Below are 27868 nucleotides of genomic sequence, written 5' to 3' on the forward strand. Positions count from 1 at the left end.
TAATCCTTGAAATAGCTGCGGGAACTGGACTAGGATGTCTTCTGTTGGTGTTGTCTTCACGGCATTGGCGAATGTGACTAGATTGAGGTCTTCGGCCGTGTGACGCCCGAATAAGATATCAGCTTCTTTGTCTACCACATGGAACGTCGTGGTGACCTCCTGATCTTCTGACTGAACAGCTACTGTTATTTTCCCTTTCAGTGGGAGCGGCACCTGGCTCCCATATGTGAGGATCTTCACCTTCAACGGTGTCAGCTGAGGTTTAGATTTGAGTGCCTGGTAGTGCTGGAATCCCATGACGTTTATGGATGCCCCTGTGTCTATCAGGGCAGTGACTGGTGTCCCAGCAATTGTGAATTCACAGGTTGGCTGTGGGCGACGCCGTCGCTTCAGGTCATTTATAAATGACACAAAATGGCACTCTTCTTCTTCGTCAGATGCGGAGTCCTCTAAGTATCGCCGATGCCCAGATCCGGAGCTTTGTGGTTGTGTTTGAGTCGGTTCTTCTAGTGACAATTGTTTCACCTGTCTGTAAGGTGTTTTTCTTCCTGACGACGCTCTCGGTCTTGCCCCTCCTCGACATACACTTGCGAAGTGATTGGGGATGCCACACTTGGTACACGTCTTTCCCCTCGCTGGGCAGCTATCTTGGGAATGTTCATCTTTTCCACAGTATCCACATTGTGATCTTCGTGGTGTTCTGGTAGGCCATCTTCCACGGGCTCCCCGCGGCACTGTGCGGAGCACATCAGCTCTCTCAGTCTTGACAGTTACTGTCTGTTCTGTTGCGGTATGAAGAGCCGCCTCCATTGCTGACGCGCGAACATCGGACAGTTTGTGTGATCTAGCTAGGATGAGGATGTCCTCTAGTGAGATGCGAGGTTGACGGAGGATCAGAGTCCTCAATGTTTTGTTTCGGCACCCTTAAATTAGTTGTGCCCGGGCTTCCTTCACTGGGTCATCCTCCGTGCATGTGCTAGCTAGTTCTTGAAGACGGGCGTAGAATGCATCCATAGATTCCCCTTCGCGCTGCCGTGCTCAGGGTTAAGCTGAGGATCAAAATGCGCATTCAATGCTCTGACTGCTGCGTCGTAGTCTGTTGCCGGCCCAGTGTCGGCAGGTGTGCAAACAGTTTGTATATTTCATCCCCTGCGAAGTGTAATAACAGCGATCTTTTGACTTTGTCATCGGTTTCCCTCGTTGCTATGAAATAGTTGTCGAGACGACTCAGCCATACCTTCCATCTTGGGGACGCCGTTGCGGGGTCAATTAGCTCGCTGAATGGGGGCAGCGCGCTCACTTGCGAGTGTGTTGGCGTCGCTAGAGGTGCAGGGGTCACTGGTTGCTGGCTCGTTCCTGCCACCGCCTGGTCCTCCATGTCGGCTGCTCACCAATCCGTCGCGCTACTTCCAGCACTCTGGCCTAATCCTCTGACAGCGCGATGTAGCGCGTGCCGCGCTCCCCTCCGTATTGTGTTGGAAGCGTGGTGCACCACTCACAGCCAGTGACGGTCGTTGTAGCCAATGCTTGTTTAGCGTTTCGCTTGTGTGGATGCCTGTCTTATCCCCTCTGTGGTGTCTGCAGACAAACATCACCGTGAGTATGCCCTGGTATATTGTATGGCCGCCCACTGGAAGCGATGGAGAAGCATGCCCCTTGCTTTTGCCAGTGCTTATTCACAGCCCCGAGCCTTTATGGGTTTATGCCAGCCATGCGTTCCCTTTAAATTAGCCAATGCTTGTTGCGTTGAGGGGAGACTTCACAATGCTTGTCCCGAAGCATGCCGCATGGACGCTCAGCAGCGCACGTGTCTGCTTCTCTCTTACCGGCCTTCCGGCGACGGTCTGATCTGTGCGCTAGCACCGTGCCGCTGGAACACGTGTCTTCTCCCAGCACGCGCGGACGTGCGCGATACTTCCTCCGCCTGCCGCACGTGTTGAGGACCGCAGGGCTGTAACCGGCAGATGAGCGGCTCAGGCGACACCAGTTCGCGCACGCTCCGGTGCGCTCGCTTGTCCACAGGGTGAGTCTCCGACTCGCAGAAGTGTGCCAATTTGGGTGAGGGCCCACCCTCGTCACCAGTGTGGAGGCCTGTCCGCTAGGGACCACTGCTATTTGTGGAAGGGGGCCACACTACTACCAGACCACGTGTTGGGAGTGACAGGGAAATAATCACACAGTGCTGCAGGTGTGCTGGTCTGGGCCAGAAGGTCCCGAGCGACCTCCGCCCTTTTATTTATAGTCTCTCTGGCCACGCCTGGCCAGAGAGTGATACATAGTGTGTGTGTGCTTCCGGGGGTCATCAGCTATCCTAAAAACTATACTGTTACAGAAGCGAGAAGCGCTACTTCAAAACAAGTAACCAACGTACCCCCGGTCGATCTGCCAACCACCTGCAAACACTCACACTCGCCCAGCTCCCAGTTCTCTGCAAGCTGCCAAGCACCCTCTGGTCCCCCGTGTCTGCCACACATATGGGAAACATGCCGATTACAACCAAAGCACGAGGGACCCGAGCCATCATAACCTGCTGCTGCACGGCATGGAAGGTGGCAGGGAACACGAGCATGGCTGACCAACGTTTTGCCGGCCATAACCAGAGCCTTTGCAGCATTATTCTTGTGCATATAATATAGAGCCATGACATAATATGTTGACCGTGCCACATAATCCCAAGATATAAAATGGGTACCAAATCCTCCCATAACAATCCTTCCTCAAGAACAACATAAATCAGCGCTGACCGTGTGCTCACCAAGTCATGGTATTTCAAAATTGCAGAGCACTGTGGCGCGATCAAGTTTGAACAAACAGCAACTGAGCTTGTTTAAAACAGCCGTCATTCCAACTTGCCATCTACGCACTAGGAATAGTATTTGCATGTACTTCCTTTCAACGGGGCCCATTTGACCTCATCGAAACCTTCTCACGCAACCGGCAAGTAACAATACAATACGGAATATAAAAACGTGACATAATATGTTCACCCGTTCCCCTAATTAAAGTTTTATAGCCGTACCCTATCCACCCCATACCATTCCTTCCTCACGGACAAGCATAAATTAGCGATCACCGGGTGCTCTCCAATTCCAAGTATTTCAATATCCCGAGCACTGTGGCGCGCTCGAGCTCGAACATTTTACCATAATTAATGCGCGCTGCATGTGACCATGCCTTATTATTCCCTGGTTTACTTAAATGCACGGCACAAATGAACGTGCTGTTTATTAAAAGAGACGAAAATGATTACGGTCCTATGGTAAAGTGCAGGGATTCAATGTTAACATACTGCATGTTTGCGAAGTGCAGAGGCTATACTGTGTAACTAAAGATATTTCAGTATTTTAAAAATTACATGATGATCTACTGCAAGCACATATTACCTGCGGTAGCCACTTCTCCACTACATACAAAAATCACGATGAATTCAGCCTGGCTGTTTCCCGTTGTTTTTCTTTTAGTGGATTATGTTTTCCTGCATTTCAGAACTTTCGGGTCGCCCAACAGCCAATCCACTGGTCGAGCATATCTTTGATGTAGACAGGCAGTGGGAAGAACTCTAATGTGTAAACTGACCTAGAACTGGAGTATCCTCAGCCAATCCTAGCACGCTGGATAAAAATCGGCTTGCTCATTAGCTAGTAAATCTGCATGTGCCTCTGCTGTAAATAAACACATAATCGCTCAGTTTCGCAGGCTCCGTGTAGTTCGGAGGGAGTACGCTTTGAGGCCCATAGCGAGACAGTAATTTTCATACCCCGAAGTAAAATTGTCTCGAACGATAACAGTCCAACTCCAGCTAGGCAGGCTAAGTGCTCCAAGCGGCTAGAAAGGGGGGGGGGAGGGTGTACCGGACAGGGAAACTGACCCCGGGTACCCAAACCCGAAACGTCTGTTCAAGAGTCAGACTCCACAGCCCGCTGCAGTAAAAAGGTGGGGGGGACTCGGGGGTCCCTACGCAGGCCGAAAACCCGGGCTCGCACCTTCGCGAGCACTGCACCTCCATGCCACCGGAAGGCCAAGGGCCGACCCTGTATGTAAGTACACCTGCTCCCCTCGGCCCCCGCTCTCCCCTGCCAAACACCCACTCAGTCAGTGCCCCACCCCGCTACATGGCTACAACCGAGAATGGGCGACAAGGGGGGGGGTTTGGGATGATGGGTGCATCCTACACCGAACGCCACGGGCACCCTGACCACTGGCGGAAACCACCCCCCATGGAGCCAGGGCCCCACCTCAATTGTAACTCCTAGGCAAACCTGCCCCGCGCTGGGGCCTGGTCCGCTACCACACTGTGCGGCCTGGTGGGGCCGAAGTACACCACTGACAGTGCCCGACTCCCCACCCTCCCTATCTTCATGGTAAACCAAAAGGTGATGGTGAGAGGGAGATGGGCCATGCAGGCGAAACCACCGGTGACCAGAAGCCACGGCCTGCATCGGCCGGGCCTATCTGTGGGACACCCTCCCGCCCTGTCCCTCACACCCCTATATCAACATTCCCACAGTCGGCAAAGGCAACTACGCGAGGGCCAGACCGGGACTCTGAATGAGACGAGGCCCCTCCCGGGCATGGCCCTACGGAGGGACCCCGAAGGGAGGTGGGGGATGCAGGACAGTGAGCCAGGCGACTAACCTTCTGGCATCCGCAGCAGTCACACAGCACGACCCAATCAACGTCAGGGCGAGGGAACAAAGAGGCCGTCAGGGGGGCGGGGGAGGAATTCATACCTCTCCCCAAACCCGACCCCGGCCGGAAGTGACGAGCGGGACCCCAAAGGGGTCTCTGGACACTAGGCTGCCCAGTGTGCCATCTTGTGGTACTAAAGGGCCCACCCTCTTATGAGGGTCCCCTGCAGTGACTTTGTCGGTCAGCCCGCATTTTTTACTGCATTCACACGTGGGAATGCCGGTTCTTGACCTCATCTAATTATCTACAAGAACCTACTCAGGTCGCCAGGATCTTTTTACTTGCAGAATAGCGTAGAGGGAAGAAGCACAATTATCAGGTCGTATCTACCACAATTGGACATTCTCAGAAATGAAGACTCATAATCTGGGAGGTTGACCTTTTATTATCAGCAAAAACATCTGAATATATAGGCAACTCAATACCAAACACAAAAGATATATGGGGATTAATAAAAAAGCTAGTCTGCGAAGCATTCGCATGCGACTAAAGATAAACAGAATTACAGCTTCCAAGAGCATCAGATACCCTATGGCAATCGTAATATCAACATTTAAAGTCATCAATCAAATCAATTCTATCCCTACTCTACTCTAAGGTGACATACCTACTTAGCATTCCCTTTCCAGGTAAGGATCTCATATAAGGTGTCAGCAGTGAAACTTCCTGAGAAGTCTTCACCATTTGAGAGCTCGATCTAAATCGCTCCTATCCGTCCCTCTCCTACGTCTCGTCTGCTCAACCCACGGGGCTCTGTCCCTAATACAAAAACCCCAAAATACTGTATACGCCCTTCAACACACCCCTTCAGGCAGGTTCTTCTTTCAGTATAATTCCATTTGGATCGACTCTTCTTTCTTTCACGAATTCGACCTTGGGTCCCAGGCCTTCTCTGTACCAGGAGTTGCAATTTTACATTCCGATCCTCTCCCTTCAGGTCTACTCCTTCTTTCTCCTTTCCATCGAACAAAGACTCTTTCTACTAACGAGCTACATGGCCTTGTACCTGCCGCCGAATGCTGAATAGGAAAAACCCCTAACATCATGAGATTTCACAATTCACTGTATTACAAGCTTTGCTAAAATCCTGCCACCTCAATAAACATGGCTAATATAAACGAAGGCCTTCACTTTACATACACCGTTTTTAGGCCTTAAACTAAACATACTATTATTATCACAACCTACATAATCATCTACTACTAAATTAGTTACCTTCTTTATCCTTATAACATGACTTAATGTCTCTTTATGCACGACATATTTATCCTAAACATCACATGTTTCACTACGTTTCAGAATAACTGCTGGCCTTTCTCTGTTCTCGAGGCCTGTTACATTTCTACTTTTCTATTTCACATTAATACATTTCTATTATTCTCAACTAACACGTTCCTTTATATGCGGGTGCTGTCTAACAAGGAATATGGTGCACCCCTACAATTTTCGCATCTGTAACGCTCTATCAGTTCCCCCTTTGATGACAGCTTGTCATCACACAAATCCATCTTATACAGAAGTGGTAACCATTCCATGGTGTCTGAAACCCTCCATTCTTTTCAACTCTTGGTATTGATAATCTTGCATAAATGCCACTCGTTTTTCATATCCCCTGATAATCCTCTCAGCTTTGTTCCCTCGGTACCACTTGTAGGCTCTCACGAGTCCCCACAAACAGACCACACAAACCACCACAATCAAAATTGGCTTCAGCACATATCCAAGGATTCCACTTCCCAACTCAGCAAACCAACTTCCCACATGTCCAAATCCTTTTCCAATCCTTTCCCACACATTCTCTTCTGCCAATACGGCAACTTCTTCATGAAGTGTGGTAATGTTGACTATATATTTCCTCAACTCTTTGCTGTTGTATGGAATATAAGTGCAACATTCCTGGACCTTCAAAGTCTTGCAGACTCCGCCCTCTTTGGCTAACAGCACGTCTAAGGCAAGACGGTTTTGTAAAACCATTGTCCTAATCGATAACATCTCTCCATCCACCAACAACAATGATTTTGCCGTATTCATCGACAACTCACCAACCACAGTTGCTAATTTTCGTATTTTTACATCATTTAAAATCACACCCAGACCAGGTATGATTGCTCCAAAGATATCACCAATCACCGCTCCTACACTAACATCTCTTCGTACTCTAGGGTGTTGTCCAGCCTCTAGCAACTTCAAATCCTCGGCATGGTATATCTTTGGGAAAATAACAGCCAAATAACACACTCCGTACCACTGCTCAGGCAACCTCACGTATGCATTCTTTCCACACACATAATACACAGTTGGGATAACCTGTACCTTACCCTGCAGAAAGTCTCTAGCTGAATCTTCTACAGTAAATGTATGGGCACAGGTACTATGTCCAACCCAAATTTTGTCCTTATACGACTGTGGACGAGCAATACATAGAGTTCCTCTCTGTACCTCGTCCAAAGCTATGGGTCCATAACTTCCCCTTGACTTATGTAGCCTCTCTTCATCTGTCCAATCTGTTGATTTCTTTCTCCCATCTTTATCTTGGGTCAATTTTCTATATCTGTCCTCAACCTGTTCAATAAATTTCTTTTCAATATCCGACACCGAGCATGTCAGATTGTTTCTATGTGCATAAGCAGTATCCAAACTCTGAGTCGGGATAAAATAAGTCTGCAGTCTATCTTGCGACTTATAATAATCATATTTATTCAAATTCTTGAATGCTGGTACGTCAGGAAGTACTGTGTCATAATTTGAGAAATAGTACTCAAACTGTTTCCTTTCGTAAAACAGGCTAAGCAATAAGCTGCAAGAGATTCCATAAGTCAATGGAAGGTGATGGTATCTGATGCCCTCCTCCACAGAAGCAGGCAACTGCATGCACACATAGCAATCTTTCGCATCCATCGCACCAACGTACTCATACAACAGTTTCGCATATGCATTGAGCTTGAAGTCACCCTTCGACAAATCCATGTGTAGCCTACGACTTTCTTCTATCATCATCTCCCTCTTATCTAACGAGATGTCTCTCTCGGTACTGGTGGTATCAGGTGTAGGTGTTCCCAACATCTTCCCCTCCTCTCGGTAGGCCACTACATACGAAGATATGACCACTGCAAAAATAACAGCTATGACTACTCCTAAAAGTGTACCTATCACTATCTTTGCCCTCCGGTGTGTACTTCTAATCTCTGCCATCCTTCCCTTACGTTCAGAACCTAATACAATGTCAATAGACGTGAGTGTGAGTCTTCTTCTCATTCGGATAAATCTCTTTAAGGCCACAATTTCTTCTTCTCGCAAATGTTTTCTTCTTTAATGTTCCGTCTTTAATTCTTTCAGATCAACAAAGGCTCCCTTTCTTCAGCTTCTTTTACGAAAGTTCAACTTTAATCCACAATAACTGCAGGTCCCAACAGCTCCAGGACCCCTTCCAAGATTTCAAATTTAAGAGCTCCCAGTTCTAGGGGAGAAGGTATAATTGCAAAATGCGGGAAAGCCAATGTATCCAAAATCAGACTACGAATGCTACTCAGGAGTGGTGGGTCTGGAATGTAGAGAGTCAAAATACCCTCGATCTCCAATCCTGGGACTTTCAGCACCACATCCACCCTCGGATTCGGAGGACCGCTGACAAGCGGGATCGATCTCAGCCTCCCTGTACTCATCTGTTCTGGCATTCGTTGCCACGTATGTCCACTCAGGTGAAGCGTACCTGTGACACGGTACTCTGGCCCTCCTCGATCTTCTCGGAGCCTCCGGATCTTGTTCCTCCTCACTCTGCTCCGACTTCTGCTCCTCCGACACTGGGGCAAGATCTCTTCTCTGTGTCTCCCTTGAATTTTCCCGTCTCAAACTCACGGGCCAAACTCTTTCTGCTTCTGCGACACCTCTGCTCTCCCTTCGGATACCCTGTGCACTGTCTCTTTCTCCAGGAGGATTTGGCTCCACTCCGTCAAATGCACCTTCCTCCGCTTCTGGTTCTGATTCGGAGTTTCTCTCTCCTTCGCTTTCAGCTTGTTCCAGTGCACAACCAGCTGCTTCAGCCACCCTTACAGCTTGACTTGCCCTCTCAGATGGCCCTGCCACCTCAGCTGGATTTTCATTTACGAGAGGGGCTGTATCTTCCAAGGGTGCTGGAACTCTACAGGTATGGGAGGCGTGCACCCAGTTCGGTAGTCCCCCACACTTCACTGCAGTGTTGGTGACTAAAATGATCTGGTAGGGTCCCCTCCAGCGAACATCCAAGCAACTCTTCCTCACGTGCTTCCTGACTAATACCCAGTCACCTGGGCACAAGTCGTGGCACAGGTCACTTGCAGCTGGAACCGCTACAGCCTGCACCTGCCGAGACACAGAATGAACCACGTCAGCCAGGCCTTTACAATAGTCCAGAATAACATCATCAGTGATATTAATCAACGCCGAAGCTGGTATTGCTGGCACACGCATTGCTCTCCCCATTAATATTTCGTGGGGAGACAGTCCAGTCCTCCTATCTGGCACACTACGGAGACTCATCAACACCAGGGGTAAAGCGTCTGGCCACTTCAGGGGAGTAGAGGAACACACTTTTGCCATGCGAGCCTTCAATGTCCCATTTACTTGCTCAACAATCCCAGAAGCCTCTGGTCTATAACTGCAATGTAACCTTTGATCTATGTTCAGGGCAGCACAAAGCAATTTCATCAATTCACTGTGGAAATGCGTTCCTCTGTCCGATTCCAAAGAGGTCGGAACCCCGAACCTCGGGATGAGCTCCCTCAACAGTAATTTAGCTACAGTTAGAGTATCACACCTTTGTGTGGGGTAAGCCTCCACCCATCTTGAAAAGACACACACTACAACTAATATGTATCTCAACCCATTACACTTTGGCATCTCTATGAAATCCAACTGCATCCTGTTGAAAGGGCCCCCTGACCTCCCTATGTGACTCATCGTCACAGCTGTCCTTTCCCCCACATTCATTTGTTGACAGGTGACACATCTCTGGCATACAGCTTCGGCTGCTGCCCGAAACTTCGTATTGTACCACGTCTGGCGGAACACTCGCACCATCGCGTCCCTGCCAAGATGCACAGCACCATGTATCAATCGTGCCATTGGGTTTAACAAGCATTCTGGCAACACCGCTCTTCCATCTGTTGAAACCCAAACATCCACATCTCCCTTTTCACATCCAGCACGTACCCATCCATCTCGTTCTTCCTCAGACACTTCGTCCTGCAACTGTTTTAACTCCTCCCAAGTATCGGCCATTGCCAACATCAGACTGAGATCAGTAGTCTCCGCTTTTCCCCTCATGTGTCGCTCTGTAAAACTGTCCCTTGTTCTGCACAAAATCGGGCTACCTCATCGGCATAGCTATTTCCAAGGGATACAAAATAATTTCCTCTCGTATGAGCTGCACATTTCACTACTGCAATTTCATCGGGGCCTTGCAAAGCCTCCAGCAGTTGTCTCACATAGTCTCCATTTCTAATGGGAGACCCAGATGATGTCATGAACCCCCTCTGGGACCATAACTGTCCGAAGTCGTGAACGACACCAAACCCGTACTGACTGTCCGTATAAATCGTTATACGAATCTGGTTAGCGGCCACACAGGCACGAGTCAAAGCAATTAGCTCAGCCACCTGTGCGGAGTATACTCCTTCTAAACAAGCAGCTTCGACCACCCCAGTGATGGTACAGACAGCAAAGGCTGCTCTCAACTGACCCACATTGTCTCTTAAGCATGAACCATCTACAAAGAATATCTCATCAGGCTCAGAAAGTGGTTCATCTACAATATCGGGTCTGGGTTTGGTGCACAATTCAGTCACATCGAGGCAATCATGATCCTCACAATCTTCATCATCAATGTTCGGTATGGGCAACAGTGTAGCAGGATTTAAAACAGAACACCTCCTCAACGTTACATTTTCAGCAGCTAGTATGACTTGTTCATAACGTGTCAATCTGTTATTCGTGAGGTGTTGTGTCTTAGTCCTGGTCATCAACAATTCAACAGAATGTGGCACATGCACAGTAAGTGAATGACCCATTACAATGCTCTCACATCTCTCAATACTGACACCTGTTGCAGCAACGGATCTGAGACATCCGGGCAACGCAGAGGCTACTGGATCTAGTGTAGCCGAAAAATAGGCAACTGGTCTACGGACATTCCCATGGACCTGGGTTAACACTGCCAATGCACAAACTTCTTTCTCACAGCAAAACAATGCGAATGCCTTCTTATAATCTGGCATTCCCAATGCTGGTGCACAGCACAAGGCTTCTCTTAATTTCAGGAATGCTCTTAAGCAATCCTCATCCCATGGTACCGGGTCACTCACATCTTTGTGCGTCAGCCTCTGTAAGGGCTTTGCCTCAAAGGAGAAGTTTGGGATCCATTGGCGACAGTAGCCAACCATTCCCAAAAACATTCGTACTGCCCTCTGAGTCGTAGGAACGGGCATTCTCAAAATCGCTTCTTTGCGATCCGGTGATATTTTCCTTTTACCCTTCTCAATCCGATGTCCCAAATACTGTACCTCACTCAAGCAGTACTGTAATTTATTTGGGGACACCTTATGGCCATTCTCTCCCAGGAAATTCAACAGTGCTACTGTGTCAATCCTGCAGGCGTCCTCAGTTTTTGACGCCACTAGCAAATCATCTATGTACTAGACGAGAACAGACTCCTGGGGAAGCGCTAAACCCTCAAGATTCTTTTTCAAAATCTGATTGAAAATAGATGGGCTCTCAGTGTACCCCTGTGGGATACGACACCATGTTAACACACGACTTTCCAGCCTGAATGCAAAAAGAAATTGGCTCTCCTCATGTAGAGGAATCGAGAAAAATGCTTGACACAGGTCAATCATGGTGAACCATTCCACATCACATGGGATTTGGAACAGGATCACGGATGGATTCGGTACCACAGGACAACATGGGATAACAATCTCGTTAATTCTTCGCAAATCTTGCACAATCCTGAATTTCCCACTGGGCTTCTGCAATCCCATTATGGGTGAATTGCACGGACTACCTCTGATTTCTCTCAGGATTCCTTGCCTCAGCATAGACTCAATTACAGGTCTGATGCCCTCAATCGTATCCGGTGACAATTTGTACTGGGGAGTTCTCGGGTATTCTACATTCGTTTTGACTCTTATCTTCACTGGATCTATACCCTTAACTAGTCCGATCTCTTCCCCACTAAGATCCCATACATCAACTGCCACCGACTCCCTCAGATCCCATGGGAGTTCCTCCACTGTAAGTGCGGGATACATTTCCACGCACCAAAGCTGATTCGCAACCTTAAAGGTCGCATCATCATCCCTTGTCTGTACTTCTACTCCATTTGGTGTGCAATAAATGGTACAATTGAGTTTGCACAATAAGTCTCTTCCCAGCAAGCAAACTGGGCTAGAATCGCACACTACAAACTGATGCCTATCACTGAAGTTCCCAATCCTAATCGGGATTGGTTCCGTCAGTGGGCTAGTCAATTGCCTGTTCGCTACTCCAACAACTTGGATTGTTTGGCCAGAAAGGGGTAGATACGGAATAACTGCAGACCTTACAGTCGACCGGGTAGCCCCCGTGTCAACCAAAAAGGTCGTAGGGTGGCCGTCAACTTCTGCTTCTACAAATGGCCCCCTACGACCTTTTTGGTGAGTACTGCCATGCTGACTGGGCAAGTGCACCCACTTGCCAGTCCCTAAACCTTTCCTTTTATACATATTAGTCACCCCTATGGTAGGCCTAAGGGCAGGGTGCATTGTAGGTAAAATGTAGGACATGCCCTGATGTGTGTGGCATGTCCTGATAGTAAATTACAGCCATTTTCGTTTTTCACTATTGCAAGGCTACCTGTTCTCCATAGGCCAGAATGGGCAGTTTGATTATTACATTTTATAATCCTAACTGACTCAGGGAACATGGTAGAAATTCGAGTTTAGAATGCTTGAACTCAGAATGATAAAATACATCTTTTAGTGAAGTTGGTTTTAACATTCTGTGTTTGAAAATGCCAGTATTAGAAAGTAGGAATTTTCTTGTCTAACCATCCAAACCTGCCTCTGCTAGGCTGTGTATTCCTTGTCTGGAGTTTGAGTGACAGGGGCTGGGGGATTCCAGGAGACAGGGTGAGTCAGCACTGGGCTGAATAGAGAGATCTGCATCTAGATGGGTGGGAGAGGTTGCACCTGGGACCTGAATAGGGCTGGGCCTTCCCTCTATAATGCTGGCTCCACCTCCTGTGGTGTGTGTGATGTCCCTGCCCTGCACTGTGAAAGAAAAATAGGAGACATGTCAACAAAGTGCTCCAGGACTGACCAGAACTGGTTTGGACTAGGCAAAGGCCTCTCTGCCTTCAAAGAACAAAGAGAAAAGGAGTATAAATATTGGGACCCAGACCCAAGAACTTTAGATCACTTCTGGGAATCAAGACAAACCTTTGCTGAAGAGAAGAACCAGGAAGCTGAAGCAGGAGACTACCCCTGTGCTGTGTGTTTGGGGGTTGGCCTGCAGTGGTTGCTTCATTACCAAAGAGAGGAGAAAAGGACTGAGTGTGCTTTCTATCAACTTGAAGAAGAATCTCCAAGGGCTTGAAGTAGAGCTTGCCTCCTGCCTGAAGTCTCAGGGATACAAGACTTCACCAACCAGCCTCCCCTGAATTCCCTTGCTGGGAATTGAAGTGCCTGCGGTTGTGCTGGGCCGTCTGAGAGACTGCGTGTCGCTGGGAGCTGGAAGCGTGACGCAACAATGAGAAGCGTATCGCCGCCGCAGCTGCTGTGATCGCATCACCAAGGAAGCGAGCCGCCGCTGTAATCATCGCATCGCCGAAGCGCAGCGCATTGTCGGAGAAGCGGGACTCTGCCACAGGTGTCATCGTTGCATCACTGGAGAAGCGCGTCGCAGGGCCTGTCACGGCTCCAAAGATCATCGAGTCGCCGCACGGCTGTCGGGCGTGCTAGCATCACACCAACGTTGTCTCATCGCAACCAAGACGCCATTTTGTCGCATTGCACCGGAGAAGAGTAGCACATCGAGGTGCCAGCGTGTCGCATCGCACAGGAGAGCAGTAAGAAACCGACGCATCAACTCCCCACACAGTAAGGAAGCGAGCTTCAACTCCCCTGCGCAGCAGTAAGAAACCGACGCATCCACTCCCCTGTGTGTAAGGAACTGACGCATCACCTGCACTGCAACCCTTTTGTTTTCTTTGCGCTACGCATCTAAGGTACATTGAGAGTAAAGTGTTATATTTACAACTTGAGAGAACCGAGCTATTTTATAACATTTGAGAGACTATTTTTGAGTACAGTATTGTGGATTTTTGTCTCTTGGTCTTGTGTTAAGTCTATATAAAAATACTTATTTTTATAATACAACCTGTGTGGTGTTCATTTGTAGTGTTTTCACTGTATTACTGTATGTGTTCACAAATGCTTTACACACTGCCTCTGAGATAAGCCTGCCTGCTCGTGCCAAGCTACCAAGGGGGTCAGCAGGGGTAATTTTAGGAGTGTAGCCCCTTACCCTAACTAGACGCAAGGGTCCCTATTTGTCACAGGTACCTACCTATGCCAACAAGAGACCCCCACATCTACACTTGCAATTCAAGTACAAAGTACAAATAGCGGAAGCATAAACATCGAAAGATGCCGGTCTCAATCTTGCTCTTGGCCCTGTCGCCCCCTAGGATCTAAACAGAGACATGCAAGTGATCCACCCGTTGACACCACTGCTCTAACACGAGGAAATCACATGCAGGTTGTGACAGTCCAAATACATCACCAGCAACAACTTACTCTGCAGTCTCCTGTTCAGCCACCTCCCCTAGTACCCATAGGACCTGGACCAACTAAGGCTGAAGATTTAGAGGGTCAACAAAACCTTGGGTACCTATCACCATTATTTCTTCAAAACTTGGAATCAAAGATACAAAGTACACTGGAGCTCACCCCAAAGCTCTTTAGAACGGCCAATGTAACCTGGTTTTCCCCATCCCCTACACAAAGCTCTGAAAGCCATAGTCTTCACGATAGCAGTTTCATTAACGACCCAGGATCAACCTCACCCGGTGAAACAGTCCACTCCATGGCCAGGGCAGTACTCTGGCAATCGAACAAAATGGAGCTGCAAATCGACCTCCTATCCACCATGGCTCAACGGCTAGCGGAACTGAGCAACAAGGTGGACCTCATAGAGAGCAAGCTTAGTGTCAATCAGAATACCCGGCCTTGCACCTGTTCGTGTGCAGACCTCATGGACAAATGGGCAACACTTCCAAAAATGTTAACAGTTTTGGTAGTCTCATTAAAAGCTCAAACAGGATGCACCATGGGCCCGACGAACAACAGTAGTACTGCACCAACCTCAAACCCCGCCGACCCTCACGGTAACTCAGCCATAAACAGTTCAGGAAACTCCTTAACAAAGCCAGACACTCAAGGTCTCTTTGTACCCACCAAACTTTCCATCAGTCCACCCAGCCTCACTTCTAGCCCCCGAATCTTAAATCCAGGGAAGAACCATGAGGGCAACGCCTCCATTCAGACAAGGAAAGAAGAACCCCTCTCTAGGAGGGCCAAGAAAAAATTAAAGAAACAAGAGAAAAAGGCCAAGGCATCAAAAAAAGCTGCCCTCCTATTACCAACCCATACTCAAAACTCACAAATTTACAAAGACAAAACACAGTTCTCTTCAATCTTTCTAAAAAGCATTGCCCAAGTAACTCAACATCTATAGCACCAACCCCTTTGGAAGCCAAACAAGAATCCGATGGTAAATTACAGCCAATTCCCAGAACTGGGGACTCGCACAGTCCATCAGGCCAGGCTACAACAACTCAACTACCTCACTCATCAAACATCAAGAACTTAGAGCAAAGAAGTCGACTATGCTCAACCAAGGCCCAAGGACCCAACGTCAGCGACAATATACCTCAGGGCCTCTTGCCCCCAGACTTCCAAAGGACTCGTGATCAAACTGTGCAGCCATTCCACAACCCTATCTACTGTCCAGAGCCACGCCAACGGGATCTAAACCCAAGCCTTAATTTAAGTATTGTACAGACGGGTCTAAGTATCCAACCTAAAGCAAATCAAGACAGCAAAACTACTCATGAGGTAATCCTCACTCCCAGATACTTCATTAAAGGCCAACATGATATTCTAAATAGGGGCAACGTACCTCGACTTTTTAAGCATATCCCGTCCCTCTCAAAAACACACTAAGACGACCTAGCCTGGGTTAAGTTCCTGTGTCTCTCCAGTGACTCTCGGAGGGAATCAACCTCGATTGGGCTGAGTCGTCACTCCCAGGTGGGGCTAACACCAGAAGAAATAGCCCAAATGGCTGAAGGGGGTATTGACATCGCTTTCCCCATACCCGAGAAATACCCACACGTACTAGCAGCATCACCGCCAATGAAGGAAGTCCATTCAGTCCTAAGGGGGACAGTGAGCATTCAACCAGGGAAAAGCTCAGCTGCAGAGCCCAGACTTTACAACGCCTACAGGATAAGAAGTACGCTTGACCACAGGACAGTCCACATTAGTGGGCCAAAGCATACCTTCACGCATGGCACTCGTACTGGTCCAGAAGGACAGCCACCACAATGGCACTTCCAACACTATAAATGCTGCTCATCATCAGATCATGACCAAAACACCGGGAAACAACATACAGCTGTCCATCATATCCTGTAACGTTGCTGGGCTAAAAATATTGCTTGGGTGAAATTCAGTAAGCAATTACCTTCGCAAAAATGACATCTTGTGCTTACACGAGACATGGGGCACTGAACCTCTCATTCTCCCTGGCTTTCACGAATTTCACTCTGCAGCCATAAAACGTAACATCTTCGGGAGATCATCTGGTGGGCTCTCAGTCTTTATTAACCAAGCCCGCAAAATAGAGGCAACCTTATTAACAACGAACACCGCCAATCTGCAAGCGGCACTTATCTGCGGTTTAAAAAGCAACAACTACCCAATTCGTCTCTTGTTAATTAACTGCTACGTCAACACTGCCTCCCAGCGAAAAAAGCAAGTACTAAAATATTGGAAACAAAAATGGACCACATTAATAAACAAATATGTCTCACACTTTCCAATTATTGTCGGGGACATGAACACCCGGGAGTTGGGGCACTCAAAAATGGACTCCCCTACCCAGACTAAATTAGCCCCCCTGCAGCGGCTCCTTTTCACTCAAAATATGGTTTCTGCCCACACCATCAAAAAAGCTGCGTATCCTCTCTGGCTTCCTCTCCCCACCTTCAGGGATGAGTCCACAATCGACTACATCTTTATCTCGGATAACCTGGTACCACACTTTAACAACTTTGAAGTGGGAAATAGGGACGAGAGTGATCACAGACCACTGAGGGTATTTCTCCAGCTAAACGGGAAACCCGCAAAACAACTGGAAACATTGGGTGTTTCATCCGGAGAAGAGCACCACGAAGTTCTGGGCAGAATAAAATGGTCCACAAATCTAGGTCCAAAACTCCTGGAGTGGATTATACATAAAGAATCGTGCTCCACAGACATAAACACTGTATTCCCCTTGGTGCTTTGTAAAGCACTCCTAGCTGGATTAAAAACTGTTCTTGCGGGACGAACTGGAATCTCTAAAGCACAGATCTCCTATCCCCAATGCCTACCATCACCATAAAACCAAGGGCCCTAGCTCAAACCAAGTATAGTCTCTCAAAGGCCTTAAAGGCAAGAAGAAAAGGAGCCCCAAATCCACAAACACCGACAATACCAGCACTTCGCACGGAACACAGAAATAAAGTATGGGACACACGACTAAAGAAAATTGAGGCAGAGTGTCTTAAAATATTTAATCTTCTCAAAGAAAGGGGACACATCCAACTTTGGAGATACATTAAGCAAAATAGCCACATCGACCAGATCAAGGAAAATGGGGTGGCAGCCTCGGAGTGGGTTAAATACGCAAAGCAACTGGATACAACACATCAGATTATGACTTATACCCAAACACAACAAACTCCCTCAGAAATACAACAAGCATTTGCAATGCAATAGGTCTCGCATTATAAAAGTGTGAGCAGTTGGCATTGTTAATAATAATGCAACACTAGCTATTGGCATTGTAAATGATAATGCCATTTATTTATGTGTTTGTTTTATAAAATAGATTAAAAAGGCATTGTCATGAACAATGTCAATAGCTGAAACTTTTGCAAATGCGAGACCTATTGCATTGCAAATGCTTGTTTCAGTACAGCAGGCTTTTCAAAAAGTTTTAGTCACTACTCAAAATGAAATCCATTTTATCAGCATTGCCAGTGCTCCTTTATGTTTAATGCCCTAAATGAAACACAATGTTCTAAGCAGATTGCTAAACAGCATCTCCAGCCCCGATCACAATGTCTCACTTCATGTTGGACAGTGGGCATCCTGTTTTTATGCAGTGCCAAGACGGGGTGAACTAATGCACAGACTGAGGTCTGTCAGCCTCCGAGGCTCAAAGCATTCCTTGCAACAGTCCGCTGTGTCAAGGTATTGCCATGTGTACAGCACACACTCCGCTACAACAAGGGGTTTCAAAGTTGGGGGTGACTTCACAAACTTTCCCAAGGTGTTCATCGTGTTTGGTGACAGCGTATTTATGCTGACAGCCAGAAAACGGTTTGTGGTTGTGTGTGTGGCTGTGTGTGGGTGTTGTGATTGTGTGTGTAGTAGTGTGTGTGTTGTGGTTGCGTGTGTAGTTGTGGTTGTGTGTGTGGATGTGTGTTTCTGTTATTGTGTGTGCTTGTGTGTGGTTGTGTGTGTGGTTCTGTGTTATTGTGGTTGTGTGTTTGTGTTATTGTGTGTGGTTGTGTTTGTGTGTGTGGTTGTGTGTGGGTGTGGTTGGGTGTGTGTGGTTGTGGTCGTGTGTGGTTGTGTGTGGTTGTGGTTGTGTTTGTGGTTTTGTGTTTGTGGTTGTGTGTGTGGTTGTGTGTTTGTGTTATTGTGTGTGTGTGGTTGTGTGTTTGTGGTTGTGTGTGTTTGTGGTTGTGTGTGGATGTGTGTGTGTGGTTGTGTGTGTGTGTGTGTGTGTGGTGTGTGTGTGTGTGTGTGTGTGGTTTTGTGTGGTTGTGTGTGTGTGGTTGAGTGTGGTTGTGGTTGGTTGTGTGTTGTGGTTGGGTGTGTGTTGTGGTTGGGTGTGTGTTTGTGTGATTATGTGTGTGTTATTGTGTGTGTGGTTTTGTGTGTGTGGCTGTGGGGTTTGTGTGTGGTGGTGTGTGTGTGTGTGTGTGTGGTTGTGTGTGTTTGTAAGTGGTTGTGTTTGTGGTTTTGTGTGTGGTTCTGTGTGTGTGTGTGTGGTTGTGTGCTGTTGTGGTTGTGTGTGTAGTTGTGGTTGTGTGTGGTTGTGTGTTTGTGTTATTGTGTGTGTGTGTGCTTGTGGTTGTGTGTGTGGGTGTGGGGGGGGTGGGTTGTGGTTGTGTGTGTTGTGGTTGTGTGTGTGTTTGTGTTATTGTGTGTGTGGTTATGTGTTTGTGTTATTGTGTGTGTGGTTGTGGGGTGGGGTTTGTGTGTGTGTATGGTTTTGTGTGTGTGGTTGTGTGGTGGGGTTTGTGTGTGTGTTTGTGGGTGTGTGGTTGTGGGGTTTGTGTGTGTGGTTGTGGGGTTTGTGTGTGGTTGTGTGTGGTTGTGGGGTTTGTGTGTGGTTGTGTGTGGTTGTGGGGTTTGTGTGTGGTTGTGGGTGGTTGTGGGTGGTTGTGGTTGTGTGTGTGAGTGGTTGTGGGTGGTTGTGGTTGTGTGTGTGAGTGGTGTGTGTGTGTGTGTGGTTGTGTGGTTGTGTGTGTGTGTGGTTGTGTGTGTGTGTGTGGTTGTGTGTGTGTGTGGTTGTGTGTGTGGTTGGTTGTGTGTTGTGGTTGTGTGTGGTTGTGTTTGTGTTATTGTGTGTGTGGTTATGTGTTTGTGTTATTGTGTGTGTGTGGTTGTGTGGTGGGGTGTGTGTGTGGTTGTATGTGTGTGATTGTGTGTGTGTGGTTGTATGTGGTTGTGTTTGTGGTTTTGTGTGTGTTTGTGGTTTTGTGTGTGGTTCTCTGTGTGTGTGGTTGTGTGTTGTGGTTGTGTGTGTGTGTGTGTGTGGTGTGTGTGTGTGGTTGTGTGTGTGTGTGGTTGTGTGTGTGTGGTTGTGTGTGTGTGCGTGCAATCCTAATCAAAACACAATGGCACAGACTTTAGTTTCATTAGACCTGAGGAACCGTACATAAGAGATGAAGAATTGTTATCGGTAACGGACCCACTAGGCCTCCAGTCAAGTAATAGTGGTCATGAACGTTATAAATTAAAAACAACGAAACGGAAAAATTAACAATCTCATCACTCACCCACTTGAGGGTCTCAGAAGGAGCCTAGATCCCGCTTGGACTCAGAATCTCTCAGGTGCAACAAAGCCCCTTTGGTACAGAAAGATAGGGTGGATAACCCTGGCTCAGTGGTTAACAACGAAAAGTCCACCTTTGACACACCAGTCATGAACTTACAGATACAGAACTGGTGGTCGGTCATTGACACCACACTAACAACCATGGGCTAGGTGGCAATGGTGCATGCTGACTAAATGGACTCTCAGATTGTAATATTACAGTCCCTGGCAAAGAACGTGAAGAAGATAGAATCGCGACTGGATAATCTAAATTCTTTCATAATGAACGCCCAGTTACAGACTGACAAGGAGCGCTGTTATTGCTCACTTCTCCTCGAAAAAATCTCTGCATTCCCTGAAATAAATGTCGAATCTTCTCAGAGAATATAAAGTAACATACATCATAACAGCAATGAAAGGCCCCTTCCCCGTTCCTCATCAAAAAGTTGACCAAATACGGTTTTTGGTGTCAGTTCCCCCGGGGCACAAGCAGGCATCCACTTCTGTCAGGACAGCTGATCGGAGCAAAAAAGACAGAAGTGGATGCCTGCTTGTGCCCTGGGGGGACTGACCAAAAAAAAAAACACACAAAGGGAAACAAGGGATGTCCAAGGATAAATATGAAGGAATCGCCAAATGGGTGGTGACGCGGATGTCAAAAACCACGCACAATAATGGAGGTAATGGAGGTGGACAAAGAGGTGAGAGCCGTTCTCCGTCTGAAGCAGACCGCTCTGATGCTGGAGAGGACGAAGCGCATGAGCCCCGCAGACACTGCGCAGACTCCGCGTACATTTTAAGAATGGAAGGCATAGACGAGAAAGCGGATGAAGGAAGGATGAAAAAAGTAAGGAAGGTTGTAAAGAAGGAAGGGAGGAGAGCAAAGGATATACGGTGAAGGCAGATTAAAAGGAGAGGAAGGTAGAGGAGAAAGGGTAGGAAAGTAAGAAGCAACAAGTGGCGTTGAAGGTGAATCACTGAAAACAGTGGGTGTGCCGGCAGAGGAGGCTGGGTCTGCGCAGCAAAGCCGCGAAAGTGAAAGTGATCGTGATCGCGATCAAAGCGGCCGAGAAAGTGAAAGTAAGCAGTGCAAGCGCGCGCCCGCGCACATGCACTGTAGCTCTAGGCTGGCCTGGTAGCACTTTTTGAAGCCCATATTCAAAATGTCTCTTCGAGCCTTTGGCTCGCGAGACCTAAAAAGGCGGTAAGACACCAGTCATCACTAAGGTCGAGATAACCAACCTGATTAATAAAATGAGGACAGATGGTGCCCCAGGTCCCAACGGCGTTCCTGCAGCAGTGTTTAAAGCCTCTCACGGATTCTGGGCAGAACAGTTAACATCACTTTTCAAGTCTGCATTTGCCACTTCTACCGTTACATCGTCGTGGAAATGCTCAATACTTTTTCCCATTCACAAAAAAGGTGACTGCACGAAACCTGAAAACTACCGGCTCGTTGCTTTATTAGACATAGAAGCTAAAGCATATGTCAGAAGTCTGTTGAAAGAACTAGAAACCTGGGCAAAAGAACATAACATCCTTCCCTTCTTTCAATCCGGTTTCAGGCCCCAAAGTTCTACCATAGATAACATCTTAGCACTGGGACACCTGTCACTCCGTGCGACCCAGCCACCACAACAACCTCTGTTTTGCTGCTTCATTGATTACAGTGCAGCCTTCGACTGAGTTGACCCTGGGAAGCTGTGGGAAAAACTGGACTCCTGGGGCATTCCTCAAAAGCTGTTAAAGGCAATAATTGCCCTTCGTGAGGGGACTTGGGTTTGTATCAAAACCAGCCAATCGACTGTAACAACCAAGGTTCCAACCAATAACGGCCTCAAACAAGGATGCGTTCTCGCCCCTCTACTTTTTAATCTCTATACAGCCGACTTGGGAAAAGCACTGGAGGGGGCAAACCTGCTAACATCAAGACTGGGGAATGTGCGGCTCCAAATTTTCCAATACGCCGATGACATTGTCATAATGGATCACACTAGGACAGGCCTGCAGAAAGCCTTAGAAGCTCCGAATAGGTTTAACCAAAAGAACAATCTCTTGGTGAACAAAGAGAAGACCAGGATAATCATCTTTGGGAAGTGCCACCGAAAGAAGACAGCACAAAGGTGCCTAGGTGACCTGCAAATCAGAACATGCAGAAGTTATCACTATCTGGGTCTCAGGTTATTGGAAGGGGCCAAACCCACAGCCCATCTGAAACATCTAAGAAGCAAGGGGGCCGGCATCATACACAGTTTGAGAAATCTCAATCGACGACTACATAGTCCGACTGCTGAACCCATCTTGAAAGTCTTAATTGCAAAACTAGTTCCCTCTCTTAACTACGGCCACCTAGCCTTCCCTGGAGCCATCACTAAGTTCCTCACAAACCACCAAATTTCTGCCTTTAAGAAGGTTCTAGAACTCCCACGACAGGCCAGGAAAGCAAGACTATGGTTGGAGCTGGGACTTACCCGTCCGGACATTATCTGCTCTGGGGATATTTTAAAATACTGTATTAGCATCCTGCAACCTCTCTGAAAACGCAAATTAAAACAATATTTGAAGAAGGTGGATCGCCATGGTAGGTTCAGCTGGCAGTAGCCATAAAATTGCTAGAAATAGACGCTCAAAACTTGCATAACTTAAACATTCCAGTAACTGCCTGGAAAATATCAGTGAACACAGAGGTCAAGAAAATATCCTATGAAAGGGACCTGGAAAGCTTACACCATCAACCTAATCTCTCATCACTGGACACTTCCTACATAGTGGGAAAACCACAGCCTTACTTTGAGCAAGCACTAACAGTCCCGGCCCAGAACAAAATCACCTACATGAGACTTCTTGCATTGCCCATCGTGGACTTTAACCAAGCCTGGGCCCGGAAGGACAATTCAGCTGCATGTCGACTTTATAGTTATCATTGTGAATCCTGGCTCCATCTGCTGTGCTGCTGCCCAAAGTTAGCTAGCGAGCGGCACCGACTGGTACTTCCCATCTGCAGGTCTCACGGCCTCGTACGATGCAGAGAAGCCTCAGACCTGTGTTTCTCTGCTAAAACAGCTCAAACTGTTGCGCAGCTAGGGAAATTTACAGACTCAATCCAGACCGCACTGTCACAGAAAATTGAGTTACAAAAAGAAACCAGCCGGCTAGCAAGCAAGAGAGACCTTGACAATACTCCCCACTAAGCTTTATGCACTTGCACTTTACTGCCAGTTTGGATAACGGTTTTTAATGTTTTAACTCCCTTATAATTTGTAGCAATTTGTGTGGATTTTAACTCTTTTTCCTTTTATAGATTATTGTATTGATAGTATAGTGTAACGATTTTAAGTAATTGAACAATAAAGCTTAATACAATTGTGTAATTTGCTTTTGTATAGTTACACAAAATTTAGCAAAATGGAAAACTGGCATTCGGTGATATAGTTTAGCACGAAATCCTTTCACGCTAATAAAATAGTGTTGGACCCCGCCCTCTCTGCGGGGTCACCCCAAACTTTTTTACCTTCACCCATACAGTTTGCTGAACTTAATTTGTGTCGGCCATAGGATTCTGTGCAGTTTACTACTGCTAACCAGTGCTAAAGGGCTGGTGTTCACTCCTGAAAACATTGTACAATTAGACCACGTCTGGTTGACACAATTAATTTTCCTTTAAGTCCCTGGTAAAGTGGTACAACATGTGCCCAAGGCTTGTAAATTAAACGCTATTAATGGCCCCGTGGTACTGGTTGTGAAACCCACTTAAGTAGCCTTTTAAAGCATATCTCAGGCACGCCACTGCAGCCTGTGCGCAGTTTTAAACTGCTAATTTGACTTTGCAAAATAACCTTGCCAGGCCTAAAACTCCCTTTTTAAGATACATAAGGCATCCACAAGGTAGGCCCTAACACATAGGTCAGGGAGTAGTTTATTTAAAATGCTGGGTTTTTACTTTCAAGTTTTACATGTCCTGGTAGCGTAAAACAACTACATTTGTTTTTCACTATTGTGACGCCCATTGGATAACATTGGGTTACATTGAATAAGTGATAACGTTTGATTGGGAATATGTTCAAATGTAATGTTTGGTCTCAAAAGAATTGCAATTTAAAATCCACCTTAATTGTAAAGTCGGATTTTAAGTCACTATTCTGAAAATGCCACTTTTAGAAAGCTGAAACAGGAAAAAAGTGCACTAGCCGTCACGTTCTAGTTGCTGTTCAGGTTATTTAACAGGCTGAAGGCCATTAAATGAATGAATGGCCTTTAGCCTGTTAAATAACCTTACAAGGAACTAAAACATGACTGTTAGTGCACTTTCTTCCTGTTTCATAAGTAAGGCCCTGTCTAGCCGCCCTGGGCCAACCCCTTCCTTGCTATTGCACTTTTAGAAAGTTGGCATTTTCTTGTTCTAATCATTTTGTGCCTGCAGCCTGTGTCCTGGGTCACATGACTGTGATTTGCATGGCAGTTGACCTTTGTGTATTCTTCCCAAACAGTGAGAGAAAGCGCGATAAGGGAGTCCTTCTTCTGTAATGTCCACAGGTCTAGGAGTGTACTGCAGAGTGGGTCTGAGGGTCCTGATTTTACACCTGGTGCAATATTTGAAGTCGAAGAACCCTCTAGAGTAATCCCCCTGACAGATGGTTCTGGGTCATCCTGCCATGATGTTTGGGGCGGAGCTATTCTCTGACCCTCTTACGTTTTTCTAAGGAACTACATAAGAACACTCACAAAGAACTTCACACTAGGTTGTGGTCATCCCAGGCCCCTTGAAGCCTGGCGGGAGAGGGAGGACATTCCAGAACCATCTGTCGGTGGGATTACTCTAGAAGTTTCTTCAACTTCAAAGCTGGCACTGTGTATAATAATAGGACCCTCAGACCCACTCTTCAGTAACCTCCCGGACCGGTGGACATTACAGAAGAAGAACTGCCTTGTTCCCCAGAGGACTGCGCTGCAGCTTGAGGCCTGCCTTCTTCCCAGAGGACTGCCCTGCTGCTTGAGGCCTGCCTTCTTCTCAGAGGACTGTCCTGCAGCTTGAGGCCTGCCTTCTTCCCAGAGGACTGCCCTGCTGCTCGAGGCCTGCCTTCTTCCCAGAGCACTGCCCTGCTGCTCGGGGCCTGCCTTCTTCCCAGAGGACTGCCCTGCTGCTCGGGGCCTGCCTTCTTCCCAGAGCACTGCCCTGCTGCTCGGGGCCTGCCTTCTTCCCAGAGGACTGCCCTGCTGCTCGGGGCCTGCCTTCTTCCCAGAGCACTGCCCTGCTGCTCGGGCCTGCCTTCTTCTCAGAGGACTGCCCTGCAGCTTGAGGCCTGCCTTCTTCCCCAGAGGACTGCCCTGCAGCTTGAGGCCTGCCTTCTTCCCCAGAGGACTGCCTGCTGCTTGAGGCCTGCCTTCTTCCCCAGAGGACTGCTCTGCAGCTTGAGGCCTGCCTTCTTCCCCAGAGGACTGCCCTGCAGCTTGAGGCCTGCCTTCTTCCCCAGAGGACTGCCCTGCTGCTTGAGGCCTGCCTTCTTCCCCAGAGGACTGCCCTGCTGCAGCTTGAGGCCTGCCTTCTTCCCCAGAGGACTGCACTGCAGCTTGAGGTCTGCCTTCGTCCCCAGAGGACTGCCCTGCAGCTTGAGGCCTGCCTTCGTCCCATAGGACTGCCCTGCTGCTTGAGGCCTGCCTTCTTCCCCAGAGGACTGCCCTGCTGCTTGAGGCCTGCCTTCTTCCCCAGAGGACTGCCCTGCTGCTCGAGGCCTGCCTTCTTCCCAGAGGACTGCCCTGCTGCTTGAGTCCTGCATGGCTCTCTGAGGAGTAGACTGGACCTGCTCCCTTCATCCCAGGCTAGCCTGAGTGACCCTAAGGGTCAGACAGTCGTCCTCCTGTTCTGAGCTACAGGACACAACAAGCTCCAGAGGTCTTCGTGCAACTGCCCAGCTGACCTCCTGCAACTGACCGTGCCTGGGCCTTAGTGGCCTCTATTTGAGTGAGTTCTTGATCTCCACGTGTTGCCTCCCTAGTTTGGACCCTTGCCTGGCATCAGTTGAGCTCCTTCTGTGAAACCTTGAAGTTTTGAACTCCGAGTATCGTATTTTGAGGAGGTAACTCTCCCAGTGGGACTAACCTGCTCCCTGTGTCCGGTCCGCGCTCCGTTGCAGTCATTCTGACTTTTCCCAGTCTTGACCAGATACCCGCGCTTTCTACTTCTTGGCTCAATATTTACTTAAACCATTTGTGCCAAACTACTAGAGGGTTAAGTACAGGCGAATTTAGTGACTTCTGTGGTTCACCCTGACAAGAATTATCCCCCTGGGTCAAATATCCAATTTCTATCAAATAGCATAAAAACAGAGGTGCCTGGAACAAGAGCCCCTCGTGTTACTGTCATTTGCATTGTTCATGTGTTTTATCCTTATTTTTTGCAACTATACCATGAGGCATTATGGTTAAATATTGGGGATTTTGTGTAAGAAGCATGATGCTAAATTCACGAAGTTACGTGAGAATACGCCAGCATAAAATAAAGGTGCCAGGGTCTAATTGCCAACCCTGAGAGGTAAGAGTTCGGCCATCTCCAGTCTGAGACCAGGGGACCCCATTCACACACCAGTGCCAGATGTGCACACACCTCTTCCCAGCCAATCACAGAGCTGCATTTCAGAAACTGGCCGAGGTTCTCATGGGAGAAGGGCCAAGCTGGCTAGCTGTCCCCTCAGGGTTTATTTAAGAACTGACTGGTGATGGATCGGAATAGAAAAGTGTGGATTATTCTGGTTGGGTGACATGTTTTCAGTTCACCCGCATTGCATCAATGTGAAATTTACCGGCAGTGGATGGCAGTGAACTCGGGGAGGGTTCAAGGTGCTTCAAGATGTGCTGGGGCGTGCCAGGGGGAAGGCGCAGTGAGCAGACAGACGTGCCAGGGGCATCTGGTGAGAGGTTCACTTCTGATGACGGCGCGTCCCTACGCCAGCCAGTGACTGCTCTGGGACAGCGTGGGGTCTTCCTGTGAGCCTGCCCCTGCCTGGCACAGGGTGCCCGTGGAGGCGCTGGGACAGACAGGTGTGTCAGGGGCATCTGGTGAAAGGTTCACTTCCACCGAGTGCCCTTCTGAGGGCGGTGCGTCCCTGCCCCAGCCAGTGACTGCCCTGGGACAGTGTGGTGTCTTCCTGTGAGCCTGCCCCTGGCTGTCAGAGGGTGCCAGAGGAGGCGCTGGGACAGACAGACGTGTCAGGGGCATCTGGTGAAACGTTCACTTCCACGGAGTGCACTACTGAGGGCGGTGCGTCCCTGCCCCAGCCAGTGACTGCCCTGGGACAGTGTGGGGTCTTCCTGTGAGCCTGCCCCTGCCTGGCACAGGGTGCCCGTGGAGGCGCAGGGCAGAGATGGCGATGAAATGCCGTTTACTGTTTATCTCCATGTTACTGGGGACGACGGCGCAAAGCACTGCTATGAAAGGTAAGAGGCCAGATGCATGGACCATGAGCGTGTTAACCCTTTGTGTGATGTCTGTGAAATGCATCTACCCCTTGTGTCTGTAAACATGTCTGTTAGTGGTGTTACCAATCAAGGCATACGATTCCTAGAAAGCAAAACAGCCCCAAGGAAAGAAAGCATCAACTTTGCAATCGTTCAGTAACAAAGAAATCTTTTTGGGGCTTGGTTTATGCTGATTGGGGCGTAGTTTTTACAGGCAATTTATTGCATCACTTTCTTAAAACCATTTACCAAAAAGAGGTTGTCAGGAGCTCCGCAGGACAAAACGAACAGTTTTCAAACAAAGCGATGTGATAAGAGGCGATGTGGGGGCAAG

The 27868-nt window shown here is 48.0% G+C and overlaps 1 protein-coding gene and 1 long non-coding RNA gene across 2 annotated transcripts in view; one reads left to right on the forward strand and one right to left on the reverse strand.

The window, feature by feature from the left end:
• Positions 1-3466, reverse strand: part of LOC146788611 (uncharacterized) — a 104021-nt gene extending 100555 nt beyond the window's left edge. The window contains exon 1 of the long non-coding RNA XR_014970877.1: positions 3384-3466. This is a non-coding gene — a long non-coding RNA (uncharacterized LOC146788611). The remainder of the gene's footprint in view (positions 1-3383) is intronic.
• Positions 3467-27049: 23583 nt separating this feature from the next.
• Positions 27050-27868, forward strand: part of LOC146788612 (uncharacterized) — a 459070-nt gene continuing 458251 nt past the window's right edge. Inside the window, exon 1 of the mRNA XM_085633182.1 lies at positions 27050-27513. Coding sequence (XP_085489308.1) covers positions 27441-27513 — 73 coding nt within the window. The 5' untranslated portion in view covers positions 27050-27440. The remainder of the gene's footprint in view (positions 27514-27868) is intronic.

This window comes from Triturus cristatus, chromosome 11 (genome assembly GCF_964204655.1).
Source record: "Triturus cristatus chromosome 11, aTriCri1.1, whole genome shotgun sequence".
Taxonomy (NCBI): Eukaryota; Metazoa; Chordata; class Amphibia; order Caudata; family Salamandridae; genus Triturus; species Triturus cristatus.